The sequence below is a fragment of the Lissotriton helveticus genome, chromosome 10 (assembly GCF_964261635.1).
Source record: "Lissotriton helveticus chromosome 10, aLisHel1.1, whole genome shotgun sequence".
Taxonomy (NCBI): Eukaryota; Metazoa; Chordata; class Amphibia; order Caudata; family Salamandridae; genus Lissotriton; species Lissotriton helveticus.
This window is the reverse complement of record NC_136071.1, coordinates 930,016,663-930,036,376: the sequence shown is the minus strand read 5'-3', so window position 1 is coordinate 930,036,376 and position 19,714 is coordinate 930,016,663. Positions and strand designations below refer to the sequence as shown.

Genomic DNA, 19,714 nt, shown 5'->3' with positions numbered 1-19,714 from the left:
TCTTGCTGCCATGGAACTAGTAAGTTCTACAGTCCCTGGATCTAGGGCAATCACTGATATACACAATAATCTCTTTGCTCTTTTAAGACCACATTTTATGAGTGCACGCAAGGGAAATGTCTCAGCTCCACCTAAACCAGCTAGGTGGTTTAACCAACAGTGCAGGGCAGCTAGATTAACCTTGGGTAACACTATCAGAAATAAGGACAGGGCAGCAATTAGGGCAGCAAGGAAGCAATATAATCTAAGTATTACCACGGCAAAAAAAATATATGACGAAAAGTTTTGGGCTGATTTAAAGGAAGCCTCTGGAGCCAAGGATTCAAGGCTTTTTTGGAAGATAGTGAAGTGGGGTAGAGGGGGCATCCCAAACAAACCAGATAATAACGTCCCAGAGTCTGCTTGGGTGAACTACTTTAGGCCCCAATATGCAGAGACAAATGAGAAAGTGGTGGGGGAAGTAATTCCAGTTGTATTCTCTAGAGATAATCTCTTTTTCGCCAAAGAAGTTGAACTTGCAATAGGTTCCGCACAAGGGGGTAGGGCCCCGGGTATAGATGGGATACCTTCGGATGTTTTTAAACACGATAAAAAAAGGTGGGTCAGGTACGTGTTCCTGTTGGGGAACGCCATTGCAAAAGGCGCGCTAGTCCCAGACCAATGGAAGGGAGCCATAATTATACCGATATATAAAAAAGGAGATCGATCCCTTCCGGCTAATTATAGGCCAATAAGCTTGATTGCCACTATCCAAAAAGTGATTGGTAAGATGGTGGCAAACAGACTTATGGAATGGGTGGATGAAACTAACTCTCTTTCCCCTTTCCAGGCAGGCTTTCGGAGGGCCACCAGCACTGTTGACCAGGTGTTCCGATTTACTATGTTGCGGTGGGGCACGGTATTTCTTGGCAGGGGCAGCCTGTATGTCGCCTTCGTCGACTTGCGGGCTGCATTCGACTTGGTCCCAAGATGCAAGCTTTGGTCGGTTTTAAATAAGATAGGCATCCCAGCAGAATTGCTCACATTAATCATGAGGTTGCATGAGAGCAATTTTGCCAAAGTCCAGTGGGGGTCGGATGGCCAATCTTCTATCGATTTTCCGGTAGAACGAGGGGTTCGCCAGGGTTGTGCAATGGCACCCTTGCTTTTTACATTATATATTAATGGGATAGTCTGCAGGATCCAGGATGCCAGTGTGGATGCTCCTTCGTTAACGGGCCTCAGGGTCCCGATCCTGATGTTCGCTGACGACACGTTAATTATGTCTAAGACTCCCGCTGGGTTACAGCGTGCCTTGGATATCTTTGACGAGTTCTGCCTGGAACACGGCCTTGAAGTTAATGTAGGCAAGACCAAGTTGATGGTCTTTTCCCGAGGATGTAAACCTCGTCCTAAGATACACATGAATAACATCGTGCTGGAGGTAGTTAGTGAGTTCACCTATTTAGGAGTACAAATAGCTACCAACCAGGGTTGGTCCCGTCACATAGAAAAAGCAGTTCTGAAACACCTCCAAATTTCGGGGGCTCTACGGGTGGAGCATAAGAAATCAAAAACAAAGCCCATAAAACCTGTCCTTGCCGTATATGATGCTAAAGCATTAGGCTCGGCTCGATATGGGGCAGAGCTGTGGGGCTATGAGAAGCTCAACTCACTACAGATAGCAGAGAACAGGTTTCTCAGGGGAATCACGGGACTTCCCCAGAGTACCCCACTAACCCCCCTTAGTCTTGATCTTGGGAGAAGAACTGTTAGTGATCGAGCCCGATTGCGTCCCATCTTATATTGGAGACGACTTTGGTCCACTCCCGAGATTAGGCACTATGCGGATGGTTTTCTAGCAGTCATTAAACTAGACACCTTCCATAAAATACCATGGTTGAAAAACTTAAGGGTCATGCTAGGCGAACTAGGTCTTTCCAACTTATGGAATAATCCAGCGGGGGAAGTTTTCCCAAGCAAAAATATACTTAAAACCTTATATTGGGACTGGATGGATGGTAGGCTATGGAGGGGGGTTAAATTTGACTCAATTGGTGGTCGCTTTCTGGAATTCAAAATGTGTCCTGTGTTAGAACAGTATTGGGATAGCATTACTGTCCCAATGGACAGGAAATTGTTTTTCCAGTTAAGATCTGGCTCCCTCCCCCTGAGATATCTAACAGGCAGGTGGAAGAGTATGAACACCCTGTGCTGCCCAGCATGTGGTGCAGCCAACGAAAGTGTGGGTCACTTCCTATTTGCTTGTAATGCCTACGTCATACCAAGAAGGGTTTGGTTAGCCCCAGTTTGCAAAAACCTTGGCACAAATAGTGCTGCTGAGGCACTGAGAATCATCTGTACCACCACAGAGGATCCTATTGTCATGGGTATAGCCAAATATCTGGGGTGGGCCTGGTCTATTAGGCGGAAAGCACTTTCCATTAATTCGATTTGATAATTGTTTTATTGTGTGTCATTTTTACAGTTTATAAAAAGCTTACATAACTGATTTATAAAAATGTATTTTGCCTAAATGTAAGTAAATTACTAATTGTGTTGTTTTAATATGTATGTTATGCTTTTATGAGTATGCAACTCGAATAAAGCTTTATGACTTGACTTGACTTGATTAATAATTATGTAAATTGTGCAATAATTATAATATTTTGTTTTAGTTTGGTGCAGGCTCCTGGATTTTGTAGAGGCATAGCGTAGAAAAATAACAAATAATTATTAATTTATACATTATTGACCTGATTAATTATGTACATTATGTAATAACTTTATATTTTAGGTGTGAGCTGTTGGGATTTAGGGATATAGGATGGGAAGTACATTAAGTAATAATTAATGTTCAATTATTTATCAATTATTTAATTAATAATTTATTAAAAAATACTTATTTATTATACTTATAATTTAGTTCTGGGTTGCTAGGTGTATAGGGCTATAGGGTTGGATGTTAAGTTGATTAAGTAATAATTACCTATAAATTGTTAATTAGTTAGTTAATTGATTATCAATTATGTAAATTGTGTTATACTTCTTTATTTTAGTTATGTTATATTTAAGTGTGGGCTGCTAGGTTTGTAAGGGTATAGTGAGGGAAGTTAATTGAGAAATAAAAATATATTTTTTGATACTTATTTATAGTACAAGTTACTTCCCTTCGATAACATAATATCTGGTAGAGACAGTCTAGCCGCAGATTCCTTAACTTTTGAATTTTCCCCAGGCATCAGACTGGATCCGGACATTTTTCAGCAGTACCTCAGCGCACTAGGGGACGGCGCTGTACGTCTCCCTGATGACCTCAACTCCGATCATGACGTCAGTGGAGTCATATAGGTCCCCGCTGACACGCGGAAGTCAGTTTCTCCTGTGAAACCTTCCGCGCCAGAATGCGGCGCCACTATAGAAACTGATTGTGGAAACAGTGTGCCAAAAAGATAAACAATCTTTGACAGATTAATAAAGAAGAAGTAAATCTAATCCCTTAGTTTGTCCACACTGGTGTTTAAAGATCCAGCCAGGTGGTTTACAACCAGCGACATGTCCTGTTGACTCCGCCAGTTCCAGAGGTGCAGAACCTTACAGGGTCCAGGATCCCACCTCACCCTGTTTGTTGCTGTACCACATGACAGTGATGAGCTTGACAAGCCTCCATTTGATGGACGGTAGAAATGCCATGTGAATGTCCTGCAACTTCAACAAATTGATGTGGATAAGGGTCTTTACCACAGCAGAGATTCCTCCAATCCCCACCTCTAACAGATGACCGTCCAAACAAAATATGACACATCTGGCACCACCATCAGCTCTGGGTGGGAGAGGGTTCTACAGCGGTCGAGCACCCACCACTGCAGATCTACTGAAGTCTCCTTCGACACCTGGATGGAACCCTTCAGGTTCCCTTGGTGCTGAGCCTATTAAGACGTTGGTTCCAATGCATAGCTAAAATTTGCCATCTGGCACAGTCACTAGAAGGATGCAGGAGGCGAAGAAGTCTCAGAGCCACTCTCACTGAGACTCAGGACTGAGACAAAAACATCAGGTTTATGGGTCAAATATCCTCGTCTAGTTGCTCTGGAGGTAAGTTTAAAAATTCAACTGTATCCAGAACGGCACAGATAAACAAAAGGCTCTGTGAACAAGTTAGTTGATTGAGAACCCCAAAGTTGTCAAGTGGTTCGTTGTTATAACTGACTGTGGGGAATCTGCCTTCAACAAACAGTCATCGAGTAGGGGGAAGACTGGTGTCCCAAATCTCCAACGAAGTGCTGCAACCACCACTATCACTTTTGTGAACACCTGAGAGGCACTGGTAAGGCCAAAGGTGAGCACAGACACTGAAAATGCTCCGGGCTGTCTTAAACAGCAGGTAACACCTGTGGAACAGCAGGACAGGAATGTGAAAATGGGCACTCCGAAGTCCATCCCCACCATCCGGTTTTCTGGAACCAGAGCAGATAGACCATCCAGTCCTCTGGATCCAGGGCCAATGTGAGCATGTTGAATTTTGACTTTTTTCAGGACGAAATTGAGAGGGCGAATGGATGCCTCAGTCCTTCTTCAGCACCCGAAAATAACAGGAGTAATATCCAGTCCCTAGTTTCGATGCTGGGACACTCTTTATGTCCAAAGGAGCATCAAACTCCTGCCACAAAATTGGCAAATGATATTTTGACAGCTGATTTGATGTAGGTGGAATCTGTGGCAGGTCTGAAATGAATGACTGTGCATAACTTTGCTGTACCATTTGAAGCACACTCTTGCCACATGTGATACTCTACCACCTTTCGAGGTAATCTTATCATGCCTTCAACAGGACGGGCATGTGCAAGCGAGGGTAAACTAAAATCATTTTATGGTGGTAGTGCTGAGGACGAGGGCCCATGTCCCTGGGGGCATGGGCCTTGTGGCCAGATCCTTGATCCTGGACTCAAAAGGACTGTGTTGTCTGTTGCTGTAGAAGTGTCCTTTGGCGTTATCTTTGCACCAAAACTATTAGGGATACTGCCAAGCGGGTGCAAAAAGGCAGAGGTAGCATGCAATTGCCCAGCTTTCCTTGCATCACTCCAGGTCTTATCTCCAAAGAGACAGGTTCCATCAACTGGCATGTTCATCAGAGATTCCTGAATATCACTTCGAGAAGTAGGTGGATCTCAAACACGAGTGGCAAAGAAGAACCACTCTGGTACCGACTGTCCTGCATAAGCAGTCAGTGTTATCCAGTGGATGATGTACTTAGCTGAATCTTGACAGTCTTAGATAATCTTCACAAAGTCAGGATGGGATTCTTCGGGAAATATTGACAAGAGCTCACTGACCATATCTCACAATGCCTAAGAGTGTTGTTGGAAATTTTCCCTTTCTGCAGGTTCACCCCACGTTGTTTGCCTTCTGTTGCTGAACAATATACTCCTGCTAACCAGCATTAAAGTGCTTGTGCTGGCCTCTCTAAACCTTTTGGAATTTGCATACCTCTAACTGGCATATTTAATTGACTTGTGATCCCTAATATATGATACCACATGTACCCAGGACCTGTAAATTAAATGCTACTAGTGAGCTGCTACACTAATTGTGGCACCTACTAACGTAGCACTGTAAACATGTCTGATGGCCTGCATGTGCAGCCTGTGTGTGCAGTTTAAATTCACCTTTTGCCAGGCCTAAACTTTCCTTTTTATTATTTATAAGTCACGTCTTAGGTAGGCACTGTATGCCCATAAGGCAGGATGCATGGTATTTAAAAAGTAGGACATGCATATTTAATGTTTTACAAGTCCTGGCTGTGAAAACCCTACAAAGTTGGACAAGGCTGGCTCTCCCATAGGCTAACACTGATTTGCACAATTACAATTAATAAGTGCTAAATTCAGCTTGGAAGTAGCTAGAAAATTGTTTCAAGGACTCACTTTAATAATAATTGGAAATCCAACTAAAGGATCAAGTCGAATTTTATATTACTATTTTGTAAATTACACTCTTAGAAAGCTGTCATTTTCCTGTCTAAAACCAGAAGGCTTTTGTGCCAGTATCAAGCTGTTACCTAACTGCTGATGGCTCCCCAGCGGAGAGATGTGGACTGCTTCCAAACAGTGGAGAAAGCGCTCTTGGAGTGGGGGACCCCTTACTTGACAAGATGGCCTGGGTGATGTATCAAGTGCTTTCCTGAGCTTCAAAGGTTGCCTACCTTATCACTGGAAGATGACGCTCATACCTGGCCCTGCCTCCCCTTTGCCTCCCTAGTCAGGCTGACACCGAACTAAGGGGGACTAGAGGAATTTATCAGAACTGGTTAATGGGGGGAGGGGGGCAAAGCCTTGCCCTTAACCCACAGGCTAGCACTGGGAATAGCATTGGACACCACAAACCTCTCCTCTGAAGGAAGACTGGGCGTGCTTGATTTGAACCCAGGACCCAGAAGTCAGGAACACAAGAAGCTTCCAGATGCCTCTCTCCTTGCAACTGCCCAGGTGACCAGTTCAAAATATACCTGCCTTGGACTCTGCTTCTGGCCTCTGATGGAGTGAATACTACCCCCAAGTAGTGCCTCCCAGGTCCTGGTTCCTTAGCTGGTGTAATCATGTACTCTTCCTGTCTCCAAAACTGCAGGAAGTGAGACTTTTGCCAGCTTTCTATCTGGGGAACCGACTGAGACCGGAATCGCTGTCAAAGCTGCAGCCATCGACATTGAACCGCCAGTCGGTCTTAGCTTGCTGGTTTGCCTCACTGAAGGAAATCTGACTTGTGGAAAATTATCCGAGTCCAAACCTAGAGGGCTCATCGGGGCTGATGGCAAGCAACATTCCATAGACGTCAAAGCCTTTCTGAGTTAGGACATCCACTTTTCCTCTAGAAAAGTGTCTAAGTCAGAGAGTAAACTTTCCACCAGGACAAACCTAGCCCCAGTATCCAAACCACGATCCACTGCAGTCATACATAGCTTTTGACTTTAACCCATTCTAGCGCGACCAAATAACCATGTTTGATGCTTTGTGGTTTTTTTGCGCTATTTTTAATTCTAAGTTTTAAAATTCATATCTCAGATTTTACTTATTGGATGTTTGTCACTTTATTTATTTAAAGTTACACTATTTTTGAAAATTGGTTTGGGATTTTCCTTGTATTGTGATTTCACTTTATTACTGTTTGAGTAATACATAAATTCTTTAGGCATTGCCAAGTTAAGACTGACCAGACGGTTAAGCACAGGTTTGTTCGGTAAATTCAGAGGTTTACAGAGATTGTGGTTATAATTTGAGGTTGGTCTCACCCCCCTCAACTGCTACTCCAGTTTCTTACAAGCATCATCCCAGGAGGCAAATGACATTTACTGAATGAAGGGTGAGACTGGCTGAGGAGAACATCCTCTTCCCCCGGGCATCCCTACATTTCGATTTCCTATTGCAAAGCATAGTGGAGGATGAATTAAGGTTGAGTCTACTTGTGAATGCCTGAACCACCAATCTTTCAGGCATTGGATGTTGCATCAGAGAGGAAGGATCACCAAGGGCAGGTCTGTATCTTGTGACATGCCTGTTGCCTAGCAGGCAAAAGCCAGGCTTGGCCTAAGTACCTATTAGTGTGTCTGTTAGGGCTTCATTAAAAAAGGAAACAATGGCTCTGTGGAAGTCTGCCTATTTTACTGGGCTTCTGTCGGGACATTAGTCTTTAATTAAACAGACAAAAGTTGCAGGTGTATAACTTCAGGAACCCATCTGATTACACAGCAAAATAAGCTGATTCCTCTGTGGACGGGTCAGTGGCAGAGTTTAATCCAGCATCCGGCGAAGTGTCTAACCGATTGGCATCCTAAAGGTTCATGAAAAGATCTTCCTCATCATAATAAAGGGAAGCACCATGCATTATTCCCGCTATCTCCATCACCATGTTGACTATGTTTTTGACTGTGTTCTGAATCTAAAGCAAAAATTAATTTTGAGCAATCTATGTGAAGGTAGAGTTCTATTGGAGTCAGGATAAGGTTGGAGTGGCTACGCCAAAGGAAGTGGAGTGCACAACTTTGATCAAGGTTGTATCGGATTTGCTTCTGAGTCCGATAAGAATATGGATTCTTCCTCTGGCATCTGCAGCATTGGTGTCACAGTCGATGCATAAGAGACCGGCAAAGATCATGGTGCCAGATAGGAAGTGAGGGTAGACATCGTACCTGAAATTGTGGCAGACCCTGCAGCAGAGTCAAGAGGAGCAAACAGTGTCAAAGATGGATCCACCAACAGTAACCTGTCTGGAGGACTCCTTGGATCCTTAGAACTTGAAGGCACACCAGAGGGAAGCAGAGGGGTGCCAAATATGCACAATAAGGTCTCAGCCTGTGGTGGCATTGCCAATGGACCTGGAAATTTGGCCTGCAATGGGTTAATCTGTGGAATTGGTTTCTCAGTAGGGGATGGAGATCAGGAGGTACCTTGATGTTTACACGATTTCTCCTGAGAAGAAAGGCCGGAAGAGGGAGAGTCCTTCTTTAACTTCCAATGTTTATTTTTTTTATTGAACTTACCTTACGATTTGGAGTGTGATCTTTTGCAGGTACATCTTCGAGAATGGAAATGGGTCAGTATCCTCAACTTTGATCGGGACTGGCCCTTATGCACCTTCAAATGGTGTTTGGGGACATACAGCATGGCTTTGCATGTCTGGATTGCCTTGGGATTCATCAGCGCACAGTCCTCCCAAGAATTGGAGTAGTGCAATGAACCTAGGCACTAGAGGCATACCTAGTGGGGATCTGTCAAAGACATCTGTTTGTGACAGTCGCACAAGTTTTAAACCCTGTAGTCTTCAGAAGGCATATATTTCCTTGCATAATGAGAGAATTCTTTGAGAAAAAAAACTTGCCAACAAGATGAGAAAAGGTTGAGGGAGCGAGCACTGGATCCGTGTCCAAAGGAGCTGAAAGAAAGAAATGGACATCAGCGCACAGAGGTGGTGTGTATATATTTGACTCCAGCATCACTTCTGGGGGGGTTGGAATTGATGCAGAGCTGTGGCGCATGGGTGTATTCACAAGGCGTAGAACCTGCAGTTAGAAGTGTCCATCATTTCAATATCTTCTCACATCATTTCCGAAAGAAGAGCCTGGCCCCAGCTTATTAGTTGCCATTTGTAGGTATCTGTCTTTCACATGTTCCTACTTCCGTTCACTTGAGTCTAGAAAGTTTATAAATGTTGTACCAAAATGTATCAATTTTAGCACTGCATGTTCTAATTCACCAGGGGCACAGCTCAGGTGTGTTGATCAGACTCTGATAAGCCTTTGCAGCTTACCAGATATTTTTGTCAGTTGAGGAATTTGTCCAGACTAAAGCCAAGTGATTTTTTATTTTGAACTATCACTGTCCTGTGATCTTATATGAACATGTCGTTGAGCTATTGTTGTATCGGGATACTTGCTACATTTTGCAGGCACAAAGAGTAGGAATTGTTTTGAAAGAATGGAGTTTTAAGTGCTGTAGACTCACCACACTTTAAGTTCTTTAATCGTGGAGGATACTGTTGGAATGCCATTTAGTGAGGTTATTTTCATGTAGCGATGTGAATCATCCACATAAAAATGACATGGAATTTGTATTTTTTTCAGTAGTGTGGCTAGAGGTATGGGTAGAAAATAAAGAGTGTTGTTGATAATATGGAGGGTTGAAGAACCCCTCCGTCTAGTCTTGTGGGATTGAAGAGAGCCTTGTCAATTTTAATCTTTGGACTTTGTTGTGTAGGTATGAGGTGGGCCAACTGAGCACATTACCATCAATGTCTATTCCATTCGTGTGTATCCTGAGAAATAACGGATGGTTTACTGAGTCGAATGCATAAGAAAGGTCAAGTAGGATCATGATTCATGCATCTACGGAGTCCAGAAACCTCAGAGCATCATCAATGTTTTTCAGTATGGCTGATTCCATGATGCAGCCTTTTCAGATGATAGACTAGCGATCATCCAGCAGGCTAAGGTCAAAAATAAACTATTTTAGCTATGTCTCCATACACCTTCCCAGAATTTTCCAAAAACTGCAGGTTTAGGAATGGTCAGAAATTGTTCAGATCCTCAGTGTATACATCAGAGTTCTTGTAAGAGGAGTGATGTGTCCCTTTTTGAGGCAATCTGGCATTATTCCTTATCAGAAGGAAGTGTTGAGAAGTTTGGTCTAGAACCGAGTTAAATAATACCTGATTTCCTTTAAGATTGTTGGATTATTGGCACTGCAAAGTGAGAATATGGTTTGTTTTTCATGATGACCTGCATGATTTCTACTTCAGACAGCTTTAAAGTCATACCAGGTGGAGGATCTTTTCTGCACTAGTGTAGGGCAGTCCTCTTCGAATGGAAGGTTTGACAATGAGAGTCCAATCTTTTTAACATTTTCCTCAAATAACTTTGTAGATAAATTCTATCTCCAATAGGTTGTTGAGATTCAGTTTATTGGAGGGTACCAACAGTTCTTTTACAGAGTTGTAAGGTTTTCAGAGTGATTATTGTTTTGCTTGACTCTTCATCTGTTTAAGGCTGCTTTGGTGTGGCATATATTATTTTTTTTACTTTTCATTCCCTTTTTAAGAATTTCAAAATTAAGAGCAGACGGGTTCCGCTTTCATGGTCAATCTGCTCCTCTTTTCCATTAGTCATTTAATTCTTTTGAGAATCACTGGGCTGATCTTTTGCTCTTTACTTTAAGGCTGCAATAGAGTCTAAGATGCTGTGGCATGGAGTCTTTGCACGTGTATGGTAAGCATTTTAGTATATTTTTCAATGGGGATTGTTTAGGGTGTTCTGTGTACTGCTTGTTCAAGGAAATTGAGGTTGAAGTTTTTGATGTCTCTGACTCAAAGTTGGGGTTTTCTAGTTTGCTCACGTTTGCTGAACTTGGGTGACGTTATGTTGAATGGCATAAAGTTGAAATCTGATCATTCCTTTCCATATAACTATGAGGTCTAGGATAGAACCTTTTGTGTATGTGTGTGATTAAGAGTTAAGCCAGATTATTAACTTATATGAGTTCATATACTCAACACTGCTTGGCAAGTCCCATCTGTAATGCAGGTTGAAATAACCAAGGAATGTATTATGATCAAAGTAGAACACTTTGTCAGTAATGAACTCTATAAGGTGATCTTCAAAGGTAAGGTTGTCTCCAAAAGTATGTTAAATAATGTTAATGATGGAGACACTTGACTCGTCCAATTTCATTTCTACAAGCATTGGAAAGGAGAGGAGAACAGTCTATGTTTCAGATTTTGCAAGAGAGTTGCTCTCTGTCAACCAAAATATACACCAACCATTAATGCAGTAAATTATTAATTTGTAGAGTCTACTTACAGACAACGGATCTTCTAAAAGTTTGACAACACGACTCAAGTCCACAGATTTCAACAGAACATCCTAAAATTAAAACAAATCTGAATGTGAATATTTTCCAAGACTGTCATACCCTAACATAAACTGATAACTATTACAAAGCATGCACACATATGCTTCAGGTATTGACATTTCTCTAGGAAAACAAAAACAAATTAAGAAACAAATTAATGCAATTTGCCATTGAACTTTATTCCTGATGCAAGGATGATGGATGAGGATGATGATGTGATATGAATAACATGTTCACATTAATTTTAAACCGGTTAGTTGGGGTGTTTGATGGTCACTCTTTGGAAGATCATCAAGCAATGTATATTTTCTACCTCGCTCAGGTTATTACATTTTCATTGAGAAACTAACAAATATTGATAATTTAAATATATTCCTTTTTCAAAGACACTGAATAGATGATAAAAATACGTGGATGTAGAGAAAGAGATAAAGAAGATGAATAATAATTGGACATCAAAACTCAAATGTTCTAAAATTTACATAAGTGAGACAACCTCCTGTTGAGTCTCATTGAACTGGCAGCAACATTTGAGAATTTGAATCACTCCTCTCTGCTGAATAGAGCCAGGAGCCTTGTAAGCATGTCTAAAGCAGCTAGTTATTGGCTGGCATCCTATCTTTTTGCCTAAAATGGAAAATACCCAAATATTCCTCTACAAGAGTTGGGAATTCAGGCTTTGCTATTATCAACAAGGTTAAGTCCTTTAAAGCTATTTTTGATGCAAAAATTACTATGCTTGGCCATATTATTGTCATATTTGATTAAGTACTATATTCGTTAACCCTGCTTACCCACTGGACATAGCCAAATATCAGCCCTCACCAGAACTGACACTTCACAGTTGCACTTCTGCCACCTCACACCACCAAGTTACCACCACTCATACCCATCCACTGTACAAAAGCAGTTCCCCATCATACCCACTCAACTGGCCAATCAATCCAAGTAAAATAAGCCCCCACCACTACACATTCACTCTCAATCCAACCCTTGTCCCTCCATCACATTGCCACCTCAGAGAACAGCCCTACCACCACTGTGCTACCACCTCAAAGTACCCAAACTACTACTCCCAAAAACTGCATGAACCCTCCCAGCACTGCACAACCACAAACCCCCAGCACACCAATACTATCCTATTACTATTCTATCGCTGAACTACAACAATGCCATTTCCATACCTTGGCACAAACAACCACTAGTGCATCTAAATACCACCCCCTCCTTTAAGACCCTTTGATTACACTACCTACCCACAGCGCAATACACTACCAACCCTAGCACTGCTCTGAGCACAAAGTTACCAACCGCCACCAATAAATACATTGCCACTGCAAGCATCTTACTACTTCCCTTCACAAGCTTTCCTGTCTTTTCAAAGCACAATACTATCACCCTTCAGTACTACAGTCCTACCCCATCACTGAACTACCACTTTACACTGCTGCAATACATTACCCACCACTACTCTATCATATTACTGCATTTCCCAACATTACCACCTCCTAACACTGTGTGACTAGCTCCTTCAATGTCCGAGTATCAAAATCTCTCATACCACTTGCACCATTAAAATATCATCCTTAAGCTTAACACTATCTAAGCTCATCTCCACTTTACTACCTACAACTCAATACCACCCCCTACCACCACTTCCCCCCACAGCACTTCACTGCCATGGTGAGGCTCCACAAAACCAGCTCAATCCCTAGTCGTCCTTGGGGGGTCAACAAGCCCTCCTGTTACCTCCAGTAAGACCTACTCACCTGGTTTGCTGCATGGTCGTCAGAGGCCACACTCCCTTTTTCCACCACTCAGCAAATGCGTCTCTTGGTGCACTGCTGCTTGGGGGAAGAAGCCCACTGTAGACTGAGGCCCTCAGGAGTAAACTGAAATTCATTCCCCAACCAGCACTGCGCCAGGAGGTTTGTTTGCAAAGAAGTGGAGAAAGGGGGAGTTGCCTCCAAGTCTTCTCAGCAACTCTGCTGCCTGGGACTTAATGAAGGTCACCGGAGGAGTTCTTGGACCCCAAGGACCCTCAGCATCCAAGGGTACTTCATCCTCCAAACACCACTGCACTAGGAGGAGCGTTTGCAGAGTGGTGATGAAGGGGGCGTGGTCCCTGCTTTTGTTTGGAGTATTCGCAAATGTGAAAACAAAAAAACAAAAGGTATTTCAAAGGAACATGAAGCAGTGTTTGGGAAATAAGTTGTCTCTGAGAAGAGGCTTTGTGTTTATTGTGTGTAGATGATAACCACATAAAACAGGAAGCATTGTTTCAAGTTCACTCTGTTGCTTTGGTCTGTGAAGTGAACTCCATCCCTTCTATATATACCCTCGGTTGAAAAGGGTGCTCTCCTCTGACTTTCTGCTTTTGTCCCTCTTGTTTTCCGCGGATCTATGTGCTAACCTTAGGACTTTGAGCCCTTTTAACACTGCAAATCAGTGCCAAAGCGCTGTACTGGACATATACATACTAGTGATTGGAAAATACATGATTGACGGATTTGAGCTAGCTGTAAGTCCCTAGTCTCAGGGTAAGACATATACCTAGGGCATGTAACTCAAATGCTCGTTCGTGGGCCTGCAACACTAGTTGTGCCACCCACGGAGGTAGCTCTTCAAACGTGTCACAGGTTTGCCCTGGTGGGGCCTGTGTGTACAGGTTATTGTTACTCGGCTTGGCATATAAAAAGCTACTTGCCAAGGTTCTGCAGGTCTTTAGCTATATCGGAGTACTCCCCGGGGGCAGGGTGCGGTTTCGGGAAGAGATAGGGCCTGTAAGCTATATGCACTGGTAGTGAATGGCACCGGAAGGTGTGTTCAGTACAGCAGAGCCTGCTTCTCGCATTGGGTTGATATGAGGGATCAGTGAAAAGGTTATTGAGCTGTATTTCCAACATGAAGAAGAGTGGCAGTATAGTGTCTGATATTGATGAGTTGGTAATGGCAAATCCTCTCCGGTGGTGCAAGAGGATTCAATATTACTAATACCAATACACATCTGGTTGTTAGGGGGACAGCTACATCTGTGCACATTCCTGATAAGACAGCCATGAACTAGGGCTTAAGGGAAACTGCAGACCTCTGACTCTGAGGGGCCTTCCTGGAACGGATAAGAGGGTGAGGAATTGGCACTTGCATTCTAAGGGGCAGGGTCTTAGCCCCACTACAGATATTGGCAAGCCTCCCCGTGTAGGATGGCAAACAGGAAACATTTTAGAGAGTGGCCTTTTGAACTGATCTTATCTTCAAAGGCTATTGTGGGTATAAGTACTGGGGCTCTGCCCTCAGAAGTTAGAGACTTTTTTGGGGATTGGGACCATACTACCATGCTGGGACATCGACAAGAAGAACCATTGGGACAGGAGGGACTGCAACTGGATTATCCACAGAGTTGTGGGGTCTAAGGCTTGTAGTGCTTAAGGAAGGGGACTACCACTTGGTGGATTTTGACTGGATGGTGCTGGCCTTCAGCTTATTGCCAACTGTCATGGCCCGGATCCCTAAACACTTTCCAAGAGCCTGTTGGCTGGCCTGCTGTCCACGAGATCCCATTGACTTCTGGCAACTGCAGCTTGCACCTCTGCCAGAGGGGAACCCATTCTCCAAATTGGAAGCACGCCAGCTTCTAGTGTCACAGTTCTTGCGTACAGGGGGGATGGTAATCCAACACTCATGAAGGTGCGGCTGGGTGCTTGAGGACCTAATCTGGATGGACGAGAACACGTAACCATTTACTTCCGCTTGCGGTGGTCCCGACAACCTAATCAATGTGTAATGTTGGCTGGTGTGGTTTGAGTGGCTGAGGAGCTGAGTCACAAGGTGTAGTCAGAGCCTGTGATTTCTTAAACCATTACAACTGTAACGGAATGCGATATTGGGAATGTCGTGCTTTATGCTAATGTGTTAGCTGGAAAGTGGAGTACCTCTGACCACCCTGCATATATGTTTCTGTCGGTGTTGATGCGGGAGGGATTACTTGGATCGTGGATACCTCGGAGACGTACGCACCTGGGCTTATGTTGGGATAACGTGGTAAGTGAATACCTATGACTAGTACATATATGCTTATGAAAGTTCTGCTGCTAATGGAAGACTTCGACAATTGCATATAAGTGTAAAGTTTATATCCAACTGTGTTTGTCGTTCTGATTTTGATGTATGTGTAATACAAAGACCAGTGTTTTATTACATGTGGTGTGGGTTTTTTTTGTAGCGTACATAGTGTATTATAAGGGCGGGATTGTGCATACTTTATACTCTGACCCCATGGATAAGCCTGACTGCACTGTGTCGAGGTACCCAAGGGTGAACATAACTGTATTGTAGTCCTCCTATATAGGACAGTGAATTCTGCCTGACTTCGATGTGTCCCAGCCAAAAACCGCTAGGTCTAACATTTGGTGATCAGGATAGGACTTGTGCTAGCACAAGCCCTAGCAACACAGTGTTTCGCTAAGACTCTGGTGAGCAATATAGTATTCTTGCCTTGGGTTTTTTTCCCCGTGGTTTGCCATTCAAGTTGGAAACCTTTCAGTGTTCACAACAGACGTGTCTAAGTCTGGAGAGCCAGCAGGGGTACTTGCTGTGAGGGAGTTTGGGCAGGAATGGGAAGCCGGGCTGGTGACCCAGCTCAGGAGGCTCTGCACAGACCTGAAATTTTCTTTTAAGGTCCGCCGGAGAAAGTTTGAGCTGCAAAAGTAATTGAGGCCCAGGCTGGAGGACAGGAGTGCCTCTGAGGGATTCAGAGAAGAGTGATGTTGTGGATAATGGGAGGCAGGGTCTGCCTCTTGGTGCTGTCCAGGATCAAGAGCTTCAAGGATGGGAAGCAGTGCCCTCTCGGGCAGGGAGCAGTGTCTTCTCTAATTGTCAGTCCCCCAAGGAACTGAAGGACAGGCAGGGAGAAAGGGGGCTCAAGGTGGAGCCTGGAAGAAAGGCAAAGAAAAAGCGTGTTATGAAGGTGAAAAAGGTGGTTGGCTCCAGGGTTGAGCGCTACAGGGTCGTATTCACATGCCAAGGGGGCTAGGTCTGGCCCAGTTGGTAGCAGCATGTTAACTTGGACCAGCGTGATGGCTGGGCAGGCACTAGGGAAAGGATATAAAGTGAGTTGTTCTGGTGGTCCCTTACCTCGGGTGGGGGAGGTAAGCAAGGGCAATTACCCATGGATTTGGGGGTTTGGGGCTCCCCTATCCCTCCTCAGAGGAGGGAGGGACGGTACGGGTGGGCAGAGGTCCATGATGCTTCCTACGCAGCTCCAGGGTATGTTGTATTTCCAGAGTGAGCAAGCGAGGAGGGGAGTACCAGGACATTACCCACTGAAGGGTTTTCCCTAGTGGAGGGTGAATGCGGGGAGGGCGGCCGACAAATGGGTTACCCCATTCAGGATTCAGGGGGTACCGCTCCTCAACAGGGGGTGTTGCACTTCCAAAAGGGGGGCAAGGGGCACAAGAACTCACCCCTGGCCCCTGTGCAGCCTTGAGGTTTTGACTCTGGGCTGGAGGTCCAGGCTCAGGAGACCATCCCTGAGCTGGTGAGACGGGGAGCGGATAATGGGTCCAGTGCATCCGGGATTATCAACCCCAATCTGGTTCTGGACACTGGTGGCTGTTGGTGCCCTTTGCCAGGTTATGTACCAGTGAACTAGGGTTGCCTGATAATAGGTGGAACAGATCTACTGGGAAAAAGCTACTTGCAAAGGTTCTGCATGTCTCTCGCTATATCGGAGTGCCAACTGGGGGCAGGGTGTGGTGTGGGGAAGAGGTAGGGCATGTGAGCTACATGCACTGGTCGTGAATGGCACCGGAGGGTGTGTTCGTACGGTAGGGCCTGCTTCCCGCATTGGATTGGAATGAGGGATCTGGGAAAAGGCTATTGAGCTGTATTTCCTACGTGCAGAAGTGTCAGTATAGTGTTTGATATTGATGAGTTAGTAATGGCAAATCCTCTCTGTGGTGCAAGGGGATTTGACATTACTAATGTGGAAATATCACTTTGGAAAAGTGTGTATTTTGGTGCTCATGTGTCTATCAGCCTGTATCCAATCTACATCTGGGTGCTGGGGGTACAGCTATATCTGTGCATTCCTGATAAGACAGTCATAAACTAGGAGCTCAAGGGAAACTGAAGAATTGAGTCTGAGGGACCTTCTTGAGACATATAAGAGGGGGTGGAATTGGCACCTGCATTCCAAGGGTCAGGGTCTTGGATATTAATCAAGCCTCCCGGAGTCGGATGGAAGATAGGACAACATTTAGAGTGGGCTAGTGCATTTCAAAGGTAGCCTTTTGAACTGATATCATTTTCAAAGGCCATTGTGGGTACAACTACTGTGGATCTGCAGTCAGGAGTTAGAGACGCTTTTGGGGATTGGAACCATACTATGCTAGGTTGATGCTAAAACATCGGCAAGAGGAACCAATAAGGCAGAAGGGACTGCAACTGGATTATCTGCAGGCCTGTGGTGGCCTGAGGCTTGTCATGCTCTAGGAAGAGGACAATCACTTGGTGAATTTTGCCTGGATGTTGCAGGCCAGCAGCTAATTGCCAACTGTTGTGGCTCTGGTCCCTAAGCATTCTCCAAGGGCCGGATGACTGGCCTCCTGTCCACAAGATACCAGGGACAGAACAGATCTCTCCATTTCCACGAGATCGTGAGGACCGCGCAGGGTGCGTCAGAAATGGGTGGAAGTGATGATCAGTTGGGACAAGGACCTTCCCGACGTGTGCAACAATCACACTATGCCGGGGAATGTGCTCGTAATGATCAGCGGCCCACCTGGGGGTGCCGTAGCGTGAGGAGTTCGAGGAGTGAGGGCGATGTTTGTTGAGTCCGAAGGACCCTTCTTACAACCAGAAACCTGTGCTAGTTTGAACTCCGTAGCGTGTGGTGTCCGAGGGGTGTTGGGGGAAGTTTGCCAAGTACACTGGACCCAAGCTGGCAGCCTAGACTGTCTCCGACCTCAGATCACGAGGACTACAGTGTCAGCCTTAGTCTGAGGTTTCCAGATCCTTCTCCCAGGACCCACGCCACGCCACAAGGCACTCAGTTTTTGAGAATATCGTGACTGGATCCTACAGTTGGCTGCCAAAAGCAACTGCAGCTCGCACCTCCACCGGTGGGGAAACATTTGCCAAATTGGTAGCGCGCCAGCTTCCAGTGTCACAGTCTTTTGCCTACATGGGGGACAATGATCCCACACTTGTGATGGTGCTGCTGGGTGCCTGAGGACCTAATCTCGATGGACAAGAACACGTAACTTTTTCCTTCTGCTTTAGATGGACAATCTAATCAAAGTGTCGCGAGCGGGTACAACGTGCAACGCTGGCTGGTGTAGTTTGAGTGGCTGAGGGGCTAGGTCTTTAGGCATAGTCAGAACCTGTGATTTCTTAAACATTACAACGGATATTGGGCATGTCGTGCTTTAAGCTAATGTGTTAGCAGGAAAGTGGAATACCTCTGAACAGCCTGCATATGCGTTTCTGTTGTTGTTGATGTGGGAGGGATTGCTTGGATCATGAATACCTCTGGGAACTACGCACTTGGGTTTATGTTGCTCATGACGCTGAGGAGATAGCAGGGCAAGTGAATATCTAGGACTAGTACATATGTGTTCATGCCGTCCTGCTGCTAATGGAAAAGTTAAAGAATTGCATATAACTATAACGTATATAGCCAACTGTGAATGTTGTTTTCATTTCAATGTGTGTGCAATACAAAGACCAGTGTTTTATACACATGGTATGGAGTCTTTTTGCAGTGTACACAGTGTGTTGCAAGAGTGGGGGTTGTGCCAATACTTGACACTTTGACCCTGAGGATAAGCCTGACTCCGCTGTGCCAAGCTACCACAGTTTATCGTACTCCTCCCATCTCGGACAGTGGATTCGGCCTGGCTTCGATGCGTTCCAGCCAGCCAGAAACCGCTGGGTCTAACAACCTCCATGTCAAATCGCAAGTTGTAGTTAGAGCCCATCTTATAGTCTCTGAGGAATGCAGAAACAGTTTTATTGACATGTTTCCTGGCTTTGTATATCTGTGGACGGAACTCGTTTGACCACTTCCATTTCTGCCTTTGGCATATCTTAGAGAATGTGAAGGTAGACCGACGGAAAAGTGCCATTAATTGAGCAAAGGTATCCTTCATTAGGATTTCCAGTCCTACTCCAATAAGTGTGCCTAGGTCATTACCACCACAGTGCACAATCATGAGCTCAGGGTGTTCGCTATCCGCAGTGCTTTCAACCAAAGGCAGCTATTGATGCAATTTTAACCATCTCTGGCCAATACAAGTTATGTCCACATTAGGCAAACCCAGGTCCCTGTTAATGGCACT

The 19,714-nt window shown here is 44.6% G+C and overlaps 1 protein-coding gene across 1 annotated transcript in view; it reads right to left on the bottom strand.

The window, feature by feature from the left end:
- Window positions 1-19,714, bottom strand: part of CFAP69 (cilia and flagella associated protein 69) — a 599,649-nt gene that overhangs the window by 430,614 nt on the left and 149,321 nt on the right. Inside the window, exon 2 of the mRNA XM_078663586.1 lies at window positions 11,324-11,386. Within this exon, the coding sequence (XP_078519712.1) occupies window positions 11,324-11,386 (63 nt within the window). The remainder of the gene's footprint in view (window positions 1-11,323; window positions 11,387-19,714) is intronic.